This window comes from Labrus bergylta, chromosome 12 (genome assembly GCF_963930695.1).
Source record: "Labrus bergylta chromosome 12, fLabBer1.1, whole genome shotgun sequence".
Taxonomy (NCBI): domain Eukaryota; kingdom Metazoa; phylum Chordata; class Actinopteri; order Labriformes; family Labridae; genus Labrus; species Labrus bergylta.
Genome location: NC_089206.1, coordinates 7,502,735 through 7,524,335, shown reverse-complemented (window position 1 = coordinate 7,524,335; position 21,601 = coordinate 7,502,735). Strand labels below are relative to the sequence as shown.

The 21,601-nt window shown below is 40.0% G+C and overlaps 3 protein-coding genes across 4 annotated transcripts; all 3 read left to right on the top strand.

Moving 5' to 3' along the window:
- Window positions 1-466: 466 nt before the first annotated feature.
- Window positions 467-3,586, top strand: fam110a (family with sequence similarity 110 member A). Its single transcript, XM_020636301.3, has 2 exons — window positions 467-622; window positions 1,789-3,586. The coding sequence occupies exon 2, from the start codon at window positions 1,946-1,948 to the stop codon at window positions 3,197-3,199; it is 1,254 nt and encodes a 417-aa protein (XP_020491957.2). The 5' UTR covers window positions 467-622; window positions 1,789-1,945; the 3' UTR covers window positions 3,200-3,586.
- Window positions 3,587-3,726: 140 nt separating this feature from the next.
- Window positions 3,727-12,981, top strand: mfsd2al2 (major facilitator superfamily domain containing 2a-like 2). Of its 2 annotated transcripts, XM_065961429.1 has the most exons (15): window positions 3,727-4,384; window positions 5,487-5,565; window positions 5,659-5,778; window positions 5,862-5,986; window positions 6,087-6,219; window positions 7,216-7,294; window positions 7,393-7,556; window positions 8,357-8,447; window positions 8,564-8,685; window positions 9,157-9,240; window positions 9,878-9,961; window positions 10,052-10,164; window positions 10,396-10,539; window positions 10,623-10,799; window positions 11,887-12,977. In XM_065961429.1, exons 3-15 carry the CDS (start codon window positions 5,749-5,751, stop codon window positions 12,221-12,223), a joined length of 1,683 nt encoding a protein of 560 aa, XP_065817501.1. In that variant the 5' UTR covers window positions 3,727-4,384; window positions 5,487-5,565; window positions 5,659-5,748; the 3' UTR covers window positions 12,224-12,977. The 2 variants fall into 2 exon arrangements, with proteins under 2 accessions (XP_065817501.1, XP_020491430.2); XM_020635774.3 differs by lacking the exon at window positions 5,487-5,565 and having other exon boundaries at window positions 11,887-12,981.
- Window positions 12,982-17,653: 4,672 nt separating this feature from the next.
- fkbp1aa (FKBP prolyl isomerase 1Aa) lies at window positions 17,654-21,482 on the top strand. Its single transcript, XM_020638091.3, has 5 exons — window positions 17,654-17,760; window positions 17,867-17,914; window positions 18,235-18,347; window positions 18,503-18,678; window positions 20,582-21,482. The coding sequence occupies exons 1-4, from the start codon at window positions 17,724-17,726 to the stop codon at window positions 18,632-18,634; spliced, it is 330 nt and encodes a 109-aa protein (XP_020493747.1). The 5' UTR covers window positions 17,654-17,723; the 3' UTR covers window positions 18,635-18,678; window positions 20,582-21,482.
- Window positions 21,483-21,601: the final 119 nt, after the last annotated feature.

Sequence of the window (21,601 nt, the reverse complement as noted above, 5' to 3'; positions counted from 1 at the left end):
CCTTTGAACAGCTCAAATGGTTTCAGTTTGATGTGTGGATGATTTATGATACCAGCACACACCTTAAGTGCTTATCATCCAGTTTCCAACTTTTTTTTTTTTTTTTCACGAAACTTTGTTCAGCAAAAAAAAACTTTTACAATATAACATATAAACACATGGACATAGAATAAGATAACAATAAAACACATACATACACAAGACGAAGTTACATTCTCCATGCTTAAGTTTTCACTAAGTATATCATAGTCATTCAGCAACTTTCATTTCTTTAATAGTTTGTTTTGTTCTTAATGTTTGATATGGTAGTGCCATAATGTCTCAGTTCATGAATAAAGTGCAGGAAAGTTGTTGAATTTTTCGGTTTCCAACTGCCAACACAAAACAAAGGCTGGATTACATTACCAAAAAAAAAAAAAAAGTCAGTGAACATCCTTGTAGGAGAGCGATTGGACCAATCAGGAGGGAGGAGGGCGGGGTTAGGAGGAGCACACATGAGTTGTCAAACAGGTTTGTCTTCACTTTTCGGATACATACTACTCAGCAGGAACAGCACGGTGTGTTCGTGGACCTTACGAAAGGAAAGAAAGAAAGACTCATGAGGTTTACACGCGTGTTAAAGGTGAGTTTTCTGTAGACATGCCAGAGAGAAACAGTGTCTTTAAATTACACCTATACATTCAGATCAGCAGGACTGGGCTTGTCAGGACAGGACGTATAGGCCTTGAGTTCATGCGGGACATTTGTGTTCGTTGTTTACCTGCTTCCTTTGTTTCAGTTTCTTTTGCTTCCTGCTTCCACGTTTGTAATTTACTCATAAGTGCAGGACATGTTGACACTTGACTCAGAAACGCAAAATTAGAGGCTCTATTTTTGTTTGTCTGACCCTCCTCTTGACATTCCTCGTTGGTTTGTAATACACCAGCCTGCTGCTGCTGCCATGATGACATGTATGTATATATATATATATATATGCTTAACACAATGCTTGTTGCCTTTAAGACCACTTTGTGTCTGGAGCTCTTACAGCAGGTAAGATTGGAGGTACAGAGAGTTTTCACAGCTCCATCAGCAGTTGGTGAAGCTTTGGCTTGGCTCAGACTGGAATTGCAAATATTTGGAGAATGTGACCGGCAGATGCAGAGTGTTCAAACATACACTGTATCTTAAGTGTGTCGAGACTCCAGTTATCAAGTTCATTATCACGACCTCCCAACACCCTCAGAGGAAGATTTCACAACAAAGAAGAATGGGCTACTGGCTGATAACTTTTTTTTTTTGCAAAAGTGACTATAAACTGGTGAAACTGGCTGCTTAATTTAAAGTTAAGGAGCCTTTGTCCCCACAGCAGCTGTTAGTGTGTGTGTGATCTGCTCTGTATGGCCTCCAGACAATAGCTTGTTGACAGCTGTACTTGTGCACTTACCCACAACCCCCTAACACACAGACACACACACACACACACACACACACACAGAGGCCGTCTACTGACTGAAACTGAAGTGTCAGTTTTATTGTGTGTTCGTCTGCAGAGAGATGGATGACTGCGACTAATTGTTTGAATGTGTCGTTAACAGCCAATGAACTTGTAAGACCGGAAGGGATCAAGCGTCTGATTGGCTGTATTTCTAAATAAAAGGAAGGCTTTATGGGTGTAGGTTTTTTTTGAGGAGTTGGTTTTGTTGGAGGAGTCTGAAGAAGAAATGTTTTGGTTCTCGGAGGTAGGCTACATGTTCTTTTATTGAGCTTTCACTCCTGACTGATCTGATGTTTTTTTCCCCCCCACAGACACCCAAATGTCAAGAAGCTGAGGTGTCCCCTCTGCAAAAAATGGAATGGAGCCTATCTTAAGAAAACAGATTAACAGAGGCACAAACACAGGATAACTCTGCAGAAACAAGGACGTTTATTTCAACAGATAGGACTTCTAGTTTTATAAAAAAAAATGCCTTCAGGGACTATCCAACACCTTCCAAGACAACCAGCGAGGACTGTTATGACTGCAACACCCCCACGCCTACGCCAAAAGGGTCCAGTGGGTCCAGACTTCCTCCGGCAGTTCCCGACCGCAGACGGCAGACCGAAGCAGAGCGCGGTGGAGCGGCTGGAAGCAGACAAGGCCAAATATGTGAAAAGTCAGGTAGCTCTTTCCAAACAGCAGCCTGTGAGGCCTCCTGATGTTCGGAAACCCCTGCTGAACCCTAGTACAGCTCTGCGGCCCACAAGGAAGACCCCGACCCCAACCAAAGCAAAGCAGGAGGGAGTCCAGCTTGACTTGGAGCACCTGAGTAACCTCATCAGTGGTGTGAACGATGGACCGCAATCTGGTGTAAAAGCAGAGGATAGACCCGATGGCGCAGAAAGCTCACCTCAGCAGACCCCTGCAGGGACACCTCAGAAAAAGGAGAGACCGACTCCCCCTCCCCGTCCTAATTGGTCCAGTCCAGCTAAAGTGAGATTAAAAGCTTCTGGTCCTGCAAGAGTAGAGAGTCCTGTTTCTACAGGGTCTCCTGCTGCAGGGACGGTACGCAGAGTGGACGTCATGCCTCAGGCCGGCCCTGCGAGGACGCCCTGCAGGCCACCTCAGTTCATCCGACAGCCCCTTCAGCCTTTACACTCCCAGTCTCCGCTCCGCCCGGTTGCCTCTCATCTGCGCGTCTTCCCCCCTAGAACAACAACTACAAGTCCGCTGAAACCTGTCGTTGCTCTGCCGAAACCTGAAAACCCTGCTTCCTCTCCAGATGGAACCCCCGTCCTTTCTCCGCATCTTCTTAACTTCCCTGTGTTTCCTCCCACGTCCCCTGCAATCACCCGTCTGTCCTCCTCCAGCTCCAGAAAACGCCGCTCCCTGACCCGGTCTAAATCGGACATGAGCGATCGCTTCTCCCGGGCCGGCACAGAGCTGGAGCGCTTCTTCAACCTGTGTGGCCTGGACCCCGCAGACCTGCAGGAGTGGACTGGATCTAGTTCCGATATTGTGTCGCTTGCACGTTTCCGCAGCGTAAGCGCTCCAGGGTCCGAGGTTGCAGGCTCGGGCAGAGAGGAGGAAGACGAGGAGGAGGATGAGGAGGATGCTAAGAATGCTGCTGGTCGCGTGCCTTATGGTGTTTCTGTTATTGAGAGAAATGCCCGAGTGATAAAGTGGCTGTACGGACTCCGACATGCAAAGGACAACGCAAACAAGAGCACAGATTTATAGGACGTGTTTTCAAAGTCTGAAATAAGCTCGAAAACAAAAGCAAAAAGTTCAATGTGTCAGAATTTCATAACATACACTGATGTGAGCGTGTGATTGAGCTGGAAGTAAATGAGGTGTTTGATGTGATTTCTATAGAGATGGATGCAACCTTCTTCCTAATTCCTTGTTTTGATTAGTGTTTTTTTTTTCCTTTTTGAAAACTGGAAATTTGAGTAAATGTGTTTTTATTTTAAAGACGTGTTTCTTATTACTTTGTGAAAGTCAGATTTTGTTGTTAATGATTTTTCTCTTTGGGGTTGTGTGTGTCATAATGAGGATGTTGAAGTGTCATGTCTGACCGCAATCCTGCTGTGAAAGAACGCCATTAAAGATTGAATGATGCAAGCATCTTGTTTATTACCAAGTGATTTACTTTAAGGACCACAAATATATTTCCTCAGACCAATCAGAGCACACGGTTAAACGTTCATTTGTTTTAAATGATGTCAAAGGTCCTTATATTTAGTCTATTTGAAGCTACTGTTTATTTAGCTGAATATGACATTGTCAGAAAGAGGAAAAACTGGATCGACATGATTCATTGGAAAGAGGAAAGCGTCACTGCTGTTCCACAAGAGGTCAGATCCGTCCGTATCAAGACTTTTTCTCCTATCAGTGCAGGAATCTGTTTATTTCCATTTCCATGATTTCTCATCTTGTTTTTCTTCGTCTTCAAAATGCATCCTGCACCAACTTAGAAAGCTGTTTTAATGTTTAATTCATAAAGATTAAGGACCATAAAGTGCAGTTCTGATCTGCATCATCTCCCTGTATCAATCAATCATTTCTGAAGCAAAAATCAATCGCAGTGAAAACATTTCTAAATCAAGCTACGTAAAGCACCCCAATCAGGATAACTTGTTTTTTTTTAGCCAGTTCATTCTTTCTGTAAATATAAGTAGTTGGCGTGGATTAGACTCTTCACTCTCACACAGTAAGGAGTGGTTCGACCAGATTCCAGCGCGGCACAAGCATCACTTGAACACAAGAGTATCTGTGTCGAGACTGAAGCTCTCGGTGTGCAGTCGGCATTATTTTTTTGTCTCACTTCAAACAATGAATCGTCTAAAGAATTTTAAAGATGAAGTTCGGACATTTAAGAGTCGGTTGTTAAAACAGAACACAGACAGCGTCTCATCACAGAGGGTAAGTTTTTAAACAATGATTTTTTTGTTCCTGATCCAGAACTTATATTAAAATCAGAAGATTTAAGTACAGTAAATCTTTTAGAAGTCTGAGTTAAATGGATGGCATTATGGTTTCATGTTTCTCTCTCAAATATGTTTTGAATTCATCCTTTAAAGTACGAGGATTACACACAAAAAAACTGACCAAATCTGTAAACAAAAAAAACAACAACCATACTGCTCAATCAAGACAGCACCTTGAGAAGTAAGCCTCTTCTGTAACACTTTGCCACAGTGTTTTCAATAAGTGTGAACCTGCAGTGAGAATAAAAAGAACTGGAAATACAAGCTGGTTTCTATTCTATGCGTTCAGTTCACTGTGACATATCTTTTCCGCCATTGACATCTGATCATGGATTTTAATCCAATCCCCAAACTTAAAGCTCCTGTGAGGAGATTTAAGCTGGTTATGAAAGAGACTGAAATCCATTCAGATGCCTTTATGTGATCTATGAAAGCGAGCAAGACCATCAGCGACGAGCATGAATATTTATATTCGTTGATCATGCCTGTAAACAGTGCTGCAGGGTAGGTGTCAGAAATAATGATATGGTGGACTCGTAGAAGAGAGCAGGATACGATAAGACACCTAAATGTGCTGGACAATATCAGTAAAAAAAAAAAGAGAAGTGGAACTGGTTTGGCCAAAGGGGGCGCCAAAAATCGATACAAACCAAAAGTTTGTCACAGGAGCTGTTATCAATATGCAGTAGCACATTTTTAAAAAGAGCTTTCCACTGATTTAAAAAAAAGAAATGAAACATAGAAAAAGCATATAGACCTGTATAAAATACTTAAAAATATATAAACTGCATAGAAATTAAAAAAGAAGGACAGAGACTACAAACCAGACACACTCTTTAACTCCATCAGCTGCTGTAATAATTGTTTATAGATAAGATATCTGGGGGGGGAATAGTTTTTATCCACTTCTCCAACATTGTTCATTATGACTTCTGTTATTTCTCCTTCATGGATTCATCAATTTTCTTTTCACATTCTCATACGACACAGTTGCTTATTTAATCAACCCTGTATTTTCCCATTTTTCCAAATCACAGGTCAACTATTTCATTATCTAGAGAAAACAAGTTTTATCTTAGAATAAGGGGATAGTTTCTTTATCCCAGGAAAACAAAGGTCACATACTCTTATTATTACTTATAGACCAATCAGAAGTCAGGAGTGAGCATACATAGTTCCCTGACGGTCCTCTTACTGTCTGCTCTTCAGGGGTCGGGGGGAATTCCTCTGGCCAGGAAGTTGTGTTATGCTGCGGGCGGGGTCCCATATCAGGTTACCACAGTAGCTATAGGTGTATCCATGCAGATATTTCTCCTTGATGTTGTGCAGGTAAGAGTTAAAGTCATCCCCACATATACGACAAATAAACCAATGTTGTCAATTTAAGAATAAACCCCCTCAGCATTTCACAGATGGAGGCCTACTATGTTTCTATCATTTTGTTTGTGAGTCGGGCCTGGGACGCTGTGACGGACCCTCTGGTGGGATATCTGGTGAGCCGCAGTCAGTGGACCCCCATCGGCAAGCTCACTCCCTGGTTGGTTGGTTGTTCATCTTCAGTTTAGAGGCTGCTCGTCCTTGAAGCGCTGTGTTGAACTGAGCTGATGATGTGTTTTTTTTGTTTTGTTTTCTGACAGGCTGGTTCTTTCCACTCCGTTTGCTGTCTTTTTGTATCTGCTGATGTGGTTTGTTCCACAGGGCTCCATGTCTCAGGCTCTCACAGCACTCTGGTTCATCACAGCAACCTGCCTGTTTGAGACCCTCATGAGTGTAAGTCAGTGTAAGTGGCACTTAAAGGTACTTCTTGTACTGGTGGAAAAGGACATTACTTCAAGTAGGGTGCTTCAGAACAATTAGAGGCTTTTACCTCCAGAGGGGAATATTCACGTAAAGCTCCTTTAATTGTATCTGTAGATTCAAGCGACTTTTAAAATATAGATTTTACATTTCAAAAACATGATATACTTAGAAATACAGAATACATAAAAAAAAGCAGCTTTGCAGCCACTCGTTACACTGAACGAGTGGTTTGGTTGTTAACAGTTCAACCAAAGAATGTTTTCCCCTCTTAACTCCCGAGATGATTACATAACAAGAGCTCTTTGTGGCACAAAAATACTATGGTGGCCCTGAGGGTCAAACCACAGGAACATTTCATGACAAGTCACAGTTCCTGAAATGCTGTTGAGTTTTTTTGAAGTTTTGGTTTGAGCCTCAGGGCCAACATATGACGAGATGTTAATTGTTAACAAAACGTAGAAAAAGCTCAAAACTGGAACCTACTGAATCTAAGGACCCTCAGATTTAAGTTATGAACTTTTGAGTTCCCCAACCCGATGTTGGGAAGCATTAGATTTAACTGCATAATCACCTTTAACATTTTAAAAGTGTTTGCATGATGATGCTTTAGGAAAATGTAGTTGGTTAAAAAATGCACTTAAAAGCATATTTAATTAGAGGAGTTTAACTTGTGCTGTGTTGACATTGTTATGTTGGTACTTTTATTTAAATAAAGGTTTTGGGTATCTCCTTCACCACTCTTCATTCGGATCTTTACATATGTTTTTGTTCCTCATCTTGTTTTCCCCCTCAGACATTGTTAACGTCCTCTTCCTCTTGTAACCATTGTGACGGTGTTTCATACTATTCTCACGTCCCTGTTAGATCTGTCATTTTGCTCCAGGCTTTGTCGCCATGGTTACAGACTTTCACACCGTTTATGTGCTGCCACTTGGCGTCTCGTTCTCCTCTGTCATCCATTAACAGTGCTACAACGTCCCCTTCCTCTCCCTCAACATGTTCCTGGGGGGAGATCACAGAGACAGAGACTCTGCCACGGCCTACAGTAAGACCACACGTCCTTACTCCTCACTGAGGCCTAAACAGACTGTAAAAAGTCATCGTCCCCTTCTTCTTCTTCTTCTTCTTCTTCTTCTGTGGCAGGAATGAGTGTGGAGATGCTGGCGATGCTGCTGGCTTCTATAATTCAGGGTCAGGTTATTGCTGTGTACAACACAGAAAAACAGGAGGCCTGTGAACATCTGGACCAGGCTCATGAAACACCACAAAGCACATCTTCACCACAAACTGCATCTCTCAGGGAAACGGTAAAAGCTGTACTTCTATTCTTTAAAAAAAAAAACAATACCGGTCGCTCTAGCTGAGTCAAAACTCAAATTTCTTTAGCAGCCTTGCAGCATTGCTTTGGCTCTGGGCTGTCCCAGGTAGATCTCGTTACCCTGTAATTTACTGTTCTTAACTCAACAAAGGCATTGTTGTGTGTTCATGTGAACATGTTATCGTGCACAACAACTGGTTTTGATTTAATGGAATTTGCAAAAACAAACCATAAAAAGTCAATTTTAACTCTATCAAGGAGGATTATTGTAGGCTTAAGGGATAGTTTTATATGTATTAAGAATGTTGGGAAATAACCAGAGCACCCGGGGTAAACCAGAGAATAACAGTGGAGAAGGTTTGGGGGGGGGGGGGGGGGCTAGGCAAGGCAGACCCTGCTATGTGTAAAATACTGTCAGACTTCTTATTGTTTCGGAAAATACAAATACAGCATTATGTTGAAATCCACCACTGATCTGATGATATAGTCCCAGATGTAGGTGCATGAACTCTAGGACTTACTCACTCCCTCATCTCCGTTATGGCAGAACACTTATTCATAGGCAAGACTGCCAAAGAAATGACAACAATCTGCTGTTACCTTTATCACTGCCCTTCCCACTAGAACTATAGAAGCCCTAGGTTGACATGCAGCCATACATTTCATGTACTCCATTTTCCAGTTATAAGGATTCATTTCCAGTTGCTTTCTCAAGATCTCGACTGGACGCATTGAAAAGGGATTTTGGTTGAATTGTCTTTAAATGTAATGTGTGTACTTTGGCACCAGGAAAAGGTGTTCCTGACCTCAGCACTGGTCACAGGTGCTCTGTTTTTCCTGGGCAGCCTGGTTCTCTTCTTGGGGGTGAAGGAGCAGAGAGGTGAGTAAAGCAAACGTGGCCAACTGTCAGTGTTCAAACTGTGTGAAGATGTTGATTTATAAGCTTCTTGGAGTTTCATTTCATCACTTCTCTTCTCTGATATCTGTTATTTCCAGCGCCTCCCTGCTCTGATGACAAAGTACGACCCTCATATCTGACCTCTCTGAAGATGCTGACACGTCACATTCCTTACCAACGCCTGGTGCTCGGCTTTGTGTTCTGTGTACTTGCCTTTCAGGTACAGTTGAGATCAGAGCTTGCTGTGTTGACTCTTCTTTAACTCCGCTCAGCACAGAGAGATTAAAGCTGTACACAGCCTTAGCCCACCTCATGGATATTACTGACAACATGAAAGTATGAGAATGTTGTCTCCTCTCCGAGTGTCTCCTTATAAGACTAAATGTGTTACACTGACATGCTTGATTTGGGTTTAAACATTTAACTCTTTATTTTTTAAATTATTTGTACATTTTTTTTATATTTTTAGCCTTTATGACTTGGCTTCTGAAATGCATATTTTCTCATCTTTTTTGTGTAACATTCACCAAAAAGCCAAGGCAAATATATTTAAGTCTCCTTGGTAACAAACATGATTCCTATAGTCTTTTTTTTTTCTATTTTTATTATTAGTTATTCTGCCTTTTCTGCTTACATGTACCTTATGGTTATCAAAAAATAACATATTTTTACTTTCTGTCTCAACTCTCAGATGTCCATGGGTAATTTTGCGCTTTTTTGCAGTCATGCAGCTGGGCTAGGGGCCAATTTCCAGCACCTCTTACTGGTTCTACTGGTAAGATACAACTACAGAAAGAAACACACGCTGTGCTCGTAAAGATGTTTAAAAATGTATAATATGATAAGTAAGGGTGCTGAAGTCACCTCTGCTTGAAATCATTGTTACACCATTACTCCAAAGTCACAAGGTAATATATTTTATTTACCTTTATCATCAGAGAAAATAAATGTTTTTTCTCTTATGTTCATCAGATGTGTATCACTTCATCATGCCAACATGCACACATGACATTTTTTGACATCAGTATCAACTGATAAAAGCTGAAAATGTCGGATTAAGGGGTAACTTTTATTGATCAACAATACAACAGACTGTACCTCAAAAACTCTTCAGTCGTGAATCGTGGCAGTCAGTCAAGAAATGAACCTTAAAACTGAAATCAGGTGTGAACAAATGCACTGACACTAACTTTTTGTTCCTTCATTGTGGTGCATGTGACTTTTGTGACACAATAAACTTGCCTCCAAACAGGATAAAACAAGCTATTTCTTTAGAAGGTTCTTAAGTCGTGTAGAGAAAATTGCATGAAAGCACATACAGGGATGATCTCAGCCTCCGTGCAACAGTCTTCTAATGAATTTTTCAGGATGCATTTTGAATTTCAAATGAAACAGTCTCAATATTTCCCCAGGGTTCTGCCTCCATAGCAGTTCCTCATTGGCAGATGGTTCTCCTGACAATAGGAAAAAAGAAAACGGTTTTCATCGGACTGTCGGTAGGTAAATCTGTGTACGGTACCTCGAATGATTCAAGTAGTTCCCACACCTTCTGTCTCCCTCTTACTGCCTCATTTTGTCTTTCTCAGCTCTTCATCCCAGCTGTGATTATAATCGCCTGTGCTCCCAGTAACCTGCCAGTTTTTATGATCATGTGCGTTTTGATGGGATTCAGCGTGGCGACTTTATTCTTGCTACCCTGGTGAGTTGGGTCTCTGCTAGGACACGCAGCCCTCTGTCCTCTCGAAGGCCCCTGTCAGATCTAATCAGTCTCACTGCGGTGCACATGAATCATTCAGTCTGCCTTTACCTGACCCTGGCCACAACATTCTAGGAATCATCTATTTTGCTGACCAATCCGTTTTTTTCCATCTGCAATGACATGAGGTTTTTTTTATACTGGATAAGTGTGCTTGTTCTGTATCTGCCTCAGGTCTATGCTCCCTGATGTAGTGGATGACTTTGCAGCCAAAAATCCCTCCTGCAGAGACCTGGAGCCTCTGTTTTTCTCCTGTTATGCCTTCTGCAGTAAGCTGGCAGGAGGCCTGGCTGTTGGAATCTCCACGCTGACATTACAGTGAGTCGATCAGTCTCACTTTATTATCATTTGAAGCCCGTTTGAGGGTCTGTTTGAGGTTTTGTTTTCTCCCATGTCTGCAGGTTTGTGGACTACAAAGCAGGCTCGTGTAACCATGGCGACGGAGTGGTGACCGCTCTGATAGTGCTGTTCTCACCTGTTCCCATCGCACTTCTGCTGATAGGGATGGTCATCATCTGGTACTACCCAATCCAGGAGAGGCAATGTTTGCAGCCCCAGGATCAGCTGAGCACAGTTCAGTAAGTGGTGACTAAACCTCCCAATTGGGAACCACCCTTTTAAAATAATAGTGTATAAAATGAGTTACAATATAAAAACTTGAAGCGCCTGGCGATTAAACTAAGGATCATTTTCAGTCCATCTCTTCTAGCTTTTTTGTGCGAGTCAGTGTCTTCATTAAGATACAACCAACAAGTTTACTGGTTGCCCTAACCCAAACTGTAGATGGGGAACAACTGGTAAAGGTAATGGCTCATTAGGCAGCTAAGAGTATTTTTCCCAGAGAACTTGATGGAGAGCTCAAAGCGAGTGAATGTTTGACTTTAAGTTCATCAGTGGTTCAGAAACTAGGCTCTGGGGGATGAAAATGTTGCTCAATAACTGTTGGATACGTAAATAAGCTGTGAACACCCTAACATATCAAACAAAACAAAAAACTTGACATGACGTTGTTGTTGTCATGTAAACAGTTACAGTCAGTATGGGATCACAGTCACAGCCGGGTCATTAACTATTTTAAAGCTTGAAATGATTCTGTTTTTGTGTTTGTTAGCACACCTGTTGATCTACAATTACGCAAGAATTTAAATTGAACAGCTTGGTATGTTGGAAACCTCACTTTTTCATTTGCTTGCCAAAATTTAGATGAGCAGATTGAATCAATCCCTCATCTCTGTATTCTAAATAAAACGGCAGCCAGGGGGCCTGTTAGCTAAGCTCAGCAGAAAGAGCAGAACAGCTAGTCGGGCTCTGTTCAAAGTTTGCCAAGAAAGGGAAAGCATATTTTCCAAAACGTAAACAAGGTTTTTTTTTTTTTTTTTTTTTAAATGTCCTATTTTCAAGACACTGAAATGAGGAACACACTGAGCACTCAAAGTAGTTCATAGAGTTAAATATAAATAGCTGTGGATGTACAGAAAGTCTTTTTAACAAGACTTTTTTGAGATTTGTCTGATCTGCATACACTGTTCCAGTATAAAGATCTCTCTCTGTAACGCATGTGTTATAAAATAAAACCCAAATGAACCCGGTTACTGCATATCAGCTGTAGTAAATTTGATTGATTTGTTATAGTGATTGTCATTTTAATGTTCTTTCTTCATCCAGGCCAGAAGCTACATCCTCATCATTGGGCTCAAGGGAAACCGCAGAGCAGCCGGCAATCCTGCAGCAGCCGTCAAATACCTCACAGTGTGACTTCAGTCATGATAGGAAAAGCTCAGTCAGGTCGTCTGTCCGTTCACATGCATCAAAGAGCCCCTCTGGAGAGTTCAGCAGGCCTAAAGCTGTTGTCCAGTCAAATGAAAATCCTCGATGTCATAAGCAGAGACTCAGCCTGCACCGGCACTCAGAGGAGGAAAAATTGGTGCGAAATTCCTCCCAGAGAGGTTCTGGGTCTTCCTCCAGCAGGTCAAAAAAGAAATCCAAAGTGTCGTGGGTTTAGTCAAGACACCTAAGAGCAATGGTTTGACATTCTGGGAGATGTCTTTGTTTTGTATTGCTGTGAGCGCTCATGTCAGTAAGTTAAATATGAGCAAGCTGCTGTTAGCCTCAAAGACTCAGGAAAGGAAACTGCTCGGCCTAAAGAGTCCAAAGGGAACAAAGTTTACTTAACAGCACTTCTAAAGCTCCAATTTGACATGTTGTATCTTATTTGTTTTAATCGCTCAAAACTGAAGTGTGGAATTGACAAGACATTGTTTTACAAGAAATGAAGGAGGCGCTGTAACAGTTTTAAACATTGCGATTCAGTAAAGGCCCCGTATAGCAGGAGCTTCAAAAACACAAACACTCGGACATACTGGTGTTCCCCGTCGTCTCGGATGTTACACCTTGCCACCACCTTCACCATATTTTGCCTCTGTTACTACCTCCGATGCCGGATCAGAGGCAGAACAACTTGACTCCATAACTGTTGATGTGTAAATAGGTAACTCTTTGCAAAAACCTTGTCATATTAAACTGCGATGGTATCTTAATGTTGTGTTTTGCTTTTGTTACTCCTAAGTGGACCAAGTAATCAGTTATTGCAGGTTTATGCTGAACATCCATCCATTGCCTTCTGCTTATCCGGGGGCCAGGGCGCGGTGGCAGCAGGATAAGTTGACCCAGACATTCCTCTCCCCAGCAACACTTTCCTGCCCCTCCTGGGGGATTCTGAGGCTTTCCCAGGGCACACACTGTAAAAACATAAAGTCATGATAACATACAATTCTAAGTTAGTTTAACTTCAAGTCTATGAAAATGTTGTTTAACTCAACTAATTGAAAATTATCTTAAAAATGGCAAGCTCTATTTTCAATTGAGAGGAGTATTATTCTTACCTCGGTGTAGTGAGGGGGTTTCAGGGATGTGGATGGAGATGTACCTGTGCTGGGCAGTGAGTCTGAACGTGCTCTTTTGTAATCTGGAGAGTGGCTGGATTTCTCAGTTTTCTTGGTAAGTTGACATGCTCATGATGCAGAGTATTTTGTAACAGCGGTCGAAAAAGTCGTGGAGGTCGTCAAAACAATTCTCCAGGGGGTCAAGGTCGGTTGAAATTGAATTCCAATTTTAGAAAGAAGAAAAGGGAAATGGAGTTTGTAGAGATAATACAGACAAATAATTTGCTTAACAGTCGGATCAGAATTGTTTGTGGTTCGCAAGATTTCTCCCGAACCACCCTGTCTCTCACCAGCACACTACACTGGGGTTGGGAGTTTTCTGAAAGCTGCCAAGAAATACAATTGGACATTGTCTCAGATCTTTTCTGAAGTGTTTGTTTTCCCATACTAAGATCACAACATTAAATGTGTAAATTATTGATTTTATAAGTTTGTTGCATCTGAAAGTGCTGAGAAAAGTGATCGATAAATGGTAAATGATAAACAAGCTAGCACAGTATTTTAGATAAACACATTTGTAAATGTTTAGATTTGTGCTATTTGATCTGATCTGCTATTAAAGATTGAAGAACTTAAAGGGATACTTCACCCATTTGCATTAATCTTTGTATCATTAGAAGCCTGGTGGTATTTTTGAATGGTCGTGTATCCCTCCCTCATTTTCCCCTGAGATGGGAAATCTTTGTATTTCTAAGTCTGATAAGGAGCTTCAAGTGACGTAAAATGGCGATTTTTGCGTCATTGGAAGCTGTTGCGGTTAGCGGAGTGAAACTACAACGCTAGTTCCTCATATTTTCGACCACTGAAGCTACAGACCAATCACAGATCAGTGGGTGGGAACTCACTCCCAGAATCTAAACTTAACGTCCGCCATATTGCTTGGAAGCTATGCTAACAGGCTCTATGGAGAAAGCTGATAATGGCGAAAAAATATAAATATAGCGGTGAAATGGCTGCTGCCGTCAGGCCGGTGTTGTGTTTTGGCTGCTGCGGTTGCTGGCTGCCGGGGCCGCCACGACACAAGACTGGCCTATCGGCAGCAACCGTCTCACGGCCAGCTCAGCAGCCGAGACATAAGGCCTACCTGTCGGAGGCGGTGAGGACGAGGAGCCCGGGCCGGCTCGAGCTGGGGCAGACTGATAGTGTCGGCGCTCTCACTGTTTGCCTATGGACACAGACATAGAGTCTGTTTTCTGCCAGGAATTTCCAAGATCAATTCTGGAAGAAATCTCAGAATCAGTTGAGGAAATGGCCTCGTGTTGAAGTAAATATGTCTGTAAATGTTTTTATTACTATATTTCTGCTATATTGTATATTTTGGAGAAACTTTAACGATTGAATTTCCCTCTGGGATTAATAAAGTATTTCTGATTCTGATTCTGAACTAGAGGACCTTAGTGGGAGCGACCTGCGGTGCTGTGCATTCTGGGATTTGGTGTCTTTCATCCACATGAGCCAAAAAGAAACTTTCTACCTTTTCTCGGCCAAGAAGGCACCAACTTCAAAAATTTATTTCACACTTCTACTACATATATGGCCCAATGTCAATACAGATTCATGTTTCAACGGGTGAAGTTTCCTTTTAAGTTGGTTTGATAAAACGAATAACCTGTAGAGATGATACCTTTTTTTATTATTGTTATTTGAAAGGAAGTTGAAAGTTTCCACAAAAGCAAAGAGAATCACTGAACATTTATAAACTAAACTGATTTAAGTTAACTAAAATAAAAATATATATTCCATTTAAATTGATGAATTCATTTAAGTTAATATTTTAGTTGGATTCAACTTTTGATTAAGTATTCAAATTTTAGATTTCAAGACAAAAGAAATTGAAAGACCATTTTGCCTTAACTACACAGGAACTGAATTGTGATTTGAATTGTTAACTTAAAGATTTAAGTCCAAGTGACTTGATGTCAAGTTAATTTGACTAGACAATTGTATTCCTTTGGAATAATCACAAATGTGTCTCAACTTATCTTTTTAAGTTCAGTTAACTTAACATTCTAACGAATGAACAACTTTTTTAAGTTATAGCAACTATAGTTTTTTTTACAGTGCATGTATTCCCTTCAGCAAGCTCTAGGTCTACCACAGGGTCTCCTCCTAGTGGGACATGCCGGGAACACACTGGGGATGCATCAAGGAGGCATCCTAATCAGATGCCAGAACCACTTCATCTGGCTCCTATCCATATTATTATTCACACAATGATGGGGCTGTATGTCTAAAAAGTTATAGAAAGACTGTTTTTAAGGTTATTCCACAGGGTTACCACAACACAACATTGCTAAAAGGTAAAATAATATTTTTTGAAAGGGAAACAAGTCTGTTTACTTTTTCTCCTGTGTTGTCTTCCAACAAGAGTTGTTCATAATAACTTCGTAGGGGCTTCATGAACCAGAAATTAATCATGTTTCTGTTTTTTAAATAAACTCTTGTGCAAGCGAGTGCCCTGTAAATATAGGCTTCATATAATATTGCTCCAACATGATTTTGATGATTTTGTGTGGATGCTGTGGCTTTGCGGGAGGGATACGTGGGCGGATGGGTGTTTGAGAGCCTTTATGTTTATGTGTGTATTTTGTCCTTGACTGTCTGTATCACACTGTACTGTTGTGTTTTTGTTTTTGTGTTGGACCCCCTCGAAAACGGGATGGTTCATCTCAAGGGGCAATCCATCAAATAAACAGAATTTCTCACTATTCCTGAAAGAAGTGCCTTGAATCATGTTACTCTGCTGCAAACACTTGTCTGTTAGACCTTCAAACATCAGTCAAGGCTTTCCATAAATTAGATTTATGATTGATTGATTGATTACATGTCATGATTTGGTCTTTTTTAGTTTAGTTTTTTTTTGTGTTTCTTTATGTTCTAGTGTGTTTTGTTCATTCTTGAGTTCTGTGTGTCTTCAGTGTTTCATGTATTTATTTTGTAGTTGTCCTCAGTGTTTCTTGTCTTGTGTTCATTCCTTCCTCTGGGACACAGAAGGGAAGAAACACAGAGACTAAATAGACATGGGGTAATCAGACACAGGTGACACTAACGACACAGGTGAAGACAATCAGGGCAGTCAAGGCAGGAAGAAACACAAGACCAGAAACCCTGCGGACAATACAGAATAAATCATGAAACACTAAAGACACACAGAACTCAAGAGTCTAACAAAACACACTAGAACACACAGATGCACTAAACCAGGGATTGGGGCAACTTTGGTCACAGCAAGGGGCCACATTCATTCAATTCTCACCGCCAGAGGGCCAAATTGTAGAATACAAAAACGATTTCAGTCAATTATGTCTCAAATTTAACTTTTTAATTTCATTTCTTCTTTATTTCGAACGATTAAAAAAATAGATGAAAATGAATAAACAAATGGAAAAAAATAAAAATCTGTATAAAATAAAAAGCCAATTTCAATATAATACACATTTGACTCGTTCAAAAAGGGATAGGAAGAAGCCTAGGCTTGTCAAGTCCTACCCCCGTTCTTCACCATTAAGAAATGCAAAATTCAATAAAATAAACTAAATGGACAATACAAAAAAAAAAACTCCAATCAAGCTATTAAGAAAAACAGAACAACTCAATATAAACCAGTGATCAAACATTATTATGGACATATTTCTGGTTTTCATGTCATGGCAAATTTTTGTCATGTTTTCTTCATGTTTCCAATTAATTGATGTGTAAAAATTGACCTGAGGGCCACGTTGAGGGTTGATGGGGGGCCGCATGTGGCCCCCGGGCCGCCAGTCGCCCACCCCTGCAGTAAACACTGAAATACAAAACTAAATAAGACCAAAACATGACAATATAGGCTATTAGACATTAAAATGTACAATTATTTTTTTCACTCAAAACAATTTTCAAAATAAGAAAACAATTTTTTTGTTTTATTATTATTATTATTATTATTATTATTATTATTATTATTATTATAATGCTTATGATGAGCTTGTGCAGGGTTTTTTCCTCCCTCAAAACAATTTTAAAAATAAGAAAACAATTTATTTTTATTTTTATTATTATTTTTATAATGCTTATGATGAGCTTGTGCGGGGTTTTTTCTCCCTCAAAACAATTTTAAAAATAAGAAAACAATTTATTTTTATTTTTATTATTATTTTTATAATGCTTATGATGAGCTTGTGCGGGGTTTTTTCTCCCTCAAAACAATTAAAAAAATAAGAAAACAATAAAAAAAAATGTATTATTATTTTTATAATGCTTATGATGAGCCTGTGTGGGGTTTCCCCCCCCTCAAAACAATTTAAAAAATAAGAAAACAATTTTTTTATTTTTTTATTATTATTTTTATAATGCTTATGATGAGCTTGTGTGGGGTTTTTCCCCCCCTCAAAACAATTTAAAAAATAAGAAAACAATTTTTTAAAATTTGTATTATTATTTTTATAATATTTATGAGGTTGTGCGGGATTTTTTTTTTATTTTAATTTCCCCCCGTTCGTGAGGAGGCCGCCCTCCGCCTCCTGCCTCCTGCTTCCGCTCGCATTGTCGGGTGGTCGAGAGGAAGGATACCGAAACGAAAAAATGGGAGTAGAAATTGAGACCTTAACTCCAGGCGATGGTGCGAATAAACTGCCTTTAACAGCGTTTAACTCTTCTGTGACTCACACACTGTATGCGTTTCATTATCGCGCACACTTTTATCTATTTTATCTCCTTTTCTGCAGGACGGACATTCCCAAAGAAGGGGCAGTGTGTCGTGGTGCACTATGTCGGTGAGTACTGAGGCTACTGAATGGAGCTATTTGGACACTAAATGTGTTATTTCTGAGATAACTTCGTGTTAATCAAACACACACACACACACGTCAACACGTCAATCATTCTCGGGGCAGCTGAAGGACGAGTCAAGTGTGAAGCTAACGGTGCTTTAGCTGCTGTCTGTAACCCACACATAACGTTAGCTCACCCGGTCCCATGATGCTAATGTGAGCTAAGCTAGTTAGCTCCTGGCAGCTTGGTGTTGTTGCTGTTTCATTAAATGTTTTTCACTTTTTTTTTTTTTTTTTTCACTTTTTTTTTTTTTTTAAATCAGGCACACTGGCAGATGGAAAAGTGTTTGACTCTTCGAGGTCCCGAGGAAAGCCCTTCAAATTTAAGATTGGAAAACAGGAGGTTATTCGTGGATGGGAAGAAGGAGTAGCCCAGGTGCAGTTTGTTGTGTACACTGAAATGTTCATTCTGGACATTATAAAAGCTGGATAATGCATTTTTTTTCCCTTTACAATGTTAGATACTTTGTGCACTACCTGTTATTTAAATCAGAGGTCTGATAATAGTCTTTTCCCCCCCTCTTGTCACAGATGAGTGTAGGTCAGCGGGCAAAGTTGGTTTGTTCTCCAGACTATGCCTATGGCCTCAAAGGACACCCAGGAATCATCCCACCTAACGCCACCCTCACCTTCGACGTGGAGCTGATAAGCCTGGAAGTCTGAAACTTGTGCACTCAGCTTTGTTTAAATTCCACTCAGATTTCAGGGTGAGAAGTCTCGACTTTATTAATACCAACAACATGATTATGTGCAGCATGTTTTGTGAAAATGAGGCACGTTTTAAATTATAAGATATACTTTATTCATCCCAGCAGGGAAATGTAGGTGCTCCAGCAGCCAGCATACATACAAACACACAACTCAACACATATATACATACAAACGCATATATACATGCATATCCCACCCATACAAAAAGAAAACATGAGCCCACAATACATAGCCAGGATAAAAAAAGTGGTATGGATGGGCCATGTGCATAAGTAGCTGTTACTCATAGATAACAGTACAAAATAGTAGCTCTGCCAGTGCATAGTATGATAGATAAATAAAGAATTATTATAAAAAAGCAGTCAAGTGTGCAAATATTCAGGTACAAAATACAGTTTGATATATGCAGCTCAGGCTTCTGTCCTTACTTAAAGGGGAGTCGTTATAAAGTTCAATTGCAGTAGGTTAAAAAGTATTTTTAAATCTGTCCTTTTTGCAGCCTCTCGCTAAAAACACTCTTTTGTTCACACACAAGATTGTGTAAGGGATGCATGTTATTGTCCATAATGTTCAACAGTTTCTGTATCATCCTTCTCCTCCAGGGTTGATGGGGATTTTATCTTTCATAAACTATTTATAACTTTTATCTTAAAGTGAAGGTGATAGCCTTTTTATACATGCCTTGTGTATACATTAGATTTTACACATGCACATTTATTATTGTAAATCACACACTTGACTAAAGATACCGGGTTCCCAATAAGATTTTAGTTGGTTTTTTTGTAGGGTTCCTAAATTTAAAAAATAAATTAAACTGAAGTCAACTTCTGAATATTATGACCTTGGTTTTAAATATTTGACAATGCAGTCTTTTACTTGTGAATCCTATTTTTAGCAGGGATAATCCACTGAGACCAAGGTCTCTTTTCCAAGGATGCCCTGCAGCAATACAGTAAAAGATAAATCAAGAAAAAACCTATAAAACACAGTTAACATATTTAAAGATACATTCATCAACACACTGATTCTTGCAAACCTATGCTATGGTTAAAAGTCACATTTTAAAGAAGTTGAAAGTACTTTCCTTTAGTAGTTCAGGCTCTAGCTCTTTAGAAACACGGTATGATACAAGGGAAAGCAACTTAGCGGTCATTTGAAAGTTGTTCCACATCATGGGTGCAGCAGCACTAAAACCAGTCTTTCTCCATTCAGTCCTGACCCTTGGTATTTTTAAAGTGACCCAGTTTTGAGATCTGCTTTTATGGGTAGAGATGTTTATGGATGGAGGGAAGTCAGGTAAGGAGGAAGTTTACCTATCAGACCCCTTACAATTGTTTTTCACTTTTGAGGTTGTATATTTACTTTTAAAATAAACACATTTTTACTTTAACCTTTCATTGAGGTTTTTGAAAAGTTGGGTTACTACAACCTGTTGATCATCATCATCCCAAATCCTTAAAACACCAATGCATGGGGCGCCGCGTGCCCCATGTGCAGAGGCTATAGTCCCCATGTGCAGAGGCTATAGTCCTTATTGCAGCGTCCATGGGTTCGAATCCGACCTCAGCCCTTTGCTGCATGTCATCCCCCGCTCTCTCCTCCCAACATCTCCTGTCTTTCTTCAGCTGTCCTCTCTAATAAAGGCAAAACTAAACACCAATGCATGTAGCATCTCAATTAATTATTTGTCTAATTGATTTAAATTGTCCATAATTGTAATGATTCTAAAAACATTGTGAGGTATCGTTACATCTGTAGTAACAAGTCATTCAGACATTGTCATTTATCTAGTGGTGTTTAGAGATGAATTAGTATGTGCATAAGAAGCTTCAGTGTTTAGATCCTGTAATCCCCTCCTGCACCTCCTCCATCACTGAACCGTTTCTCTTGTCACCGCAGGTTGACTCCTATCTTGGGAACATGGAGGAAAAATGTCAACAGAAGATTCTCGCTCTTGATCCCCGCATAGGACCTATGTCTATAGCGTCACAAGTTCACTCTCCTTTCCGTTTAGATACAAATTGTGTTACGTCACTTGCTTTAAAAAGAATTATCCTTCATGCTATGCTTTAGATTCCATTCTGTAATAAGTCATAGGCCATCCCATGTATTTTGTCATATTCTGCTTTGTATTTTTTATGGTGATGTCTTTTTTTTTTTTTATTTGACTTACAATGGACAAAAAGTGTCAGCCATCAGGACCAGGTTTTAAATACATGTCATAAATATTTAATCAAACTCATTCCTGTGGCTCAGTGGCCTTTACACTCAAATTGTATTGATTTGCGGGTAAGGAATTCTCTTGAATTAAAGTAAGACTAAGGTGTTTGACAACGATATTTCTATGAATTACCTTTTGTGATACGTGTCATCGAGCTCAATTCAAAGTATGGAGTAGTTTGTAACCAGGGATTCATGAATCAAGCACATTATTGCCATGAACAGCCTACAGTCTTTGCAGATTTAGAGTCGTCTTCGTCTATACTGAAGCATCAGTTCTTAATTTATAAGAATGAACAACTGTTGCTGAAATGTTCACAACTTGACATTTTACTTGATTGCTTTCAAGACTTTTGAGGGTAAACTTGTTTTTCTGCCAAAAGGAGTCGTGGGGAAATGATTTGGTGTCTTGTGGAAAGGTTTCTAATCTTGCATGGTAAGTTCCCCCAAAGAGACTTGTAGGCACATTATGGGCTTTGTGATTGTTTTCATTTGAAGGAGTTGTGTGTAACAAGCTGTGGATGTTGTAAAAGGTCTGTTCTTTACTCTAAACACATTAAAAGAGTAATTTTAACACTAACTTCTGCTGTTCTTCCTTTTGGAAAGCTGCATGCCACTTTTTAATGACAACATTCCCTTAAAGAGGGATGTATAAACCCTGCAGGTTTATGAATTAAGGGTTTAAAGCACACTAGAAAA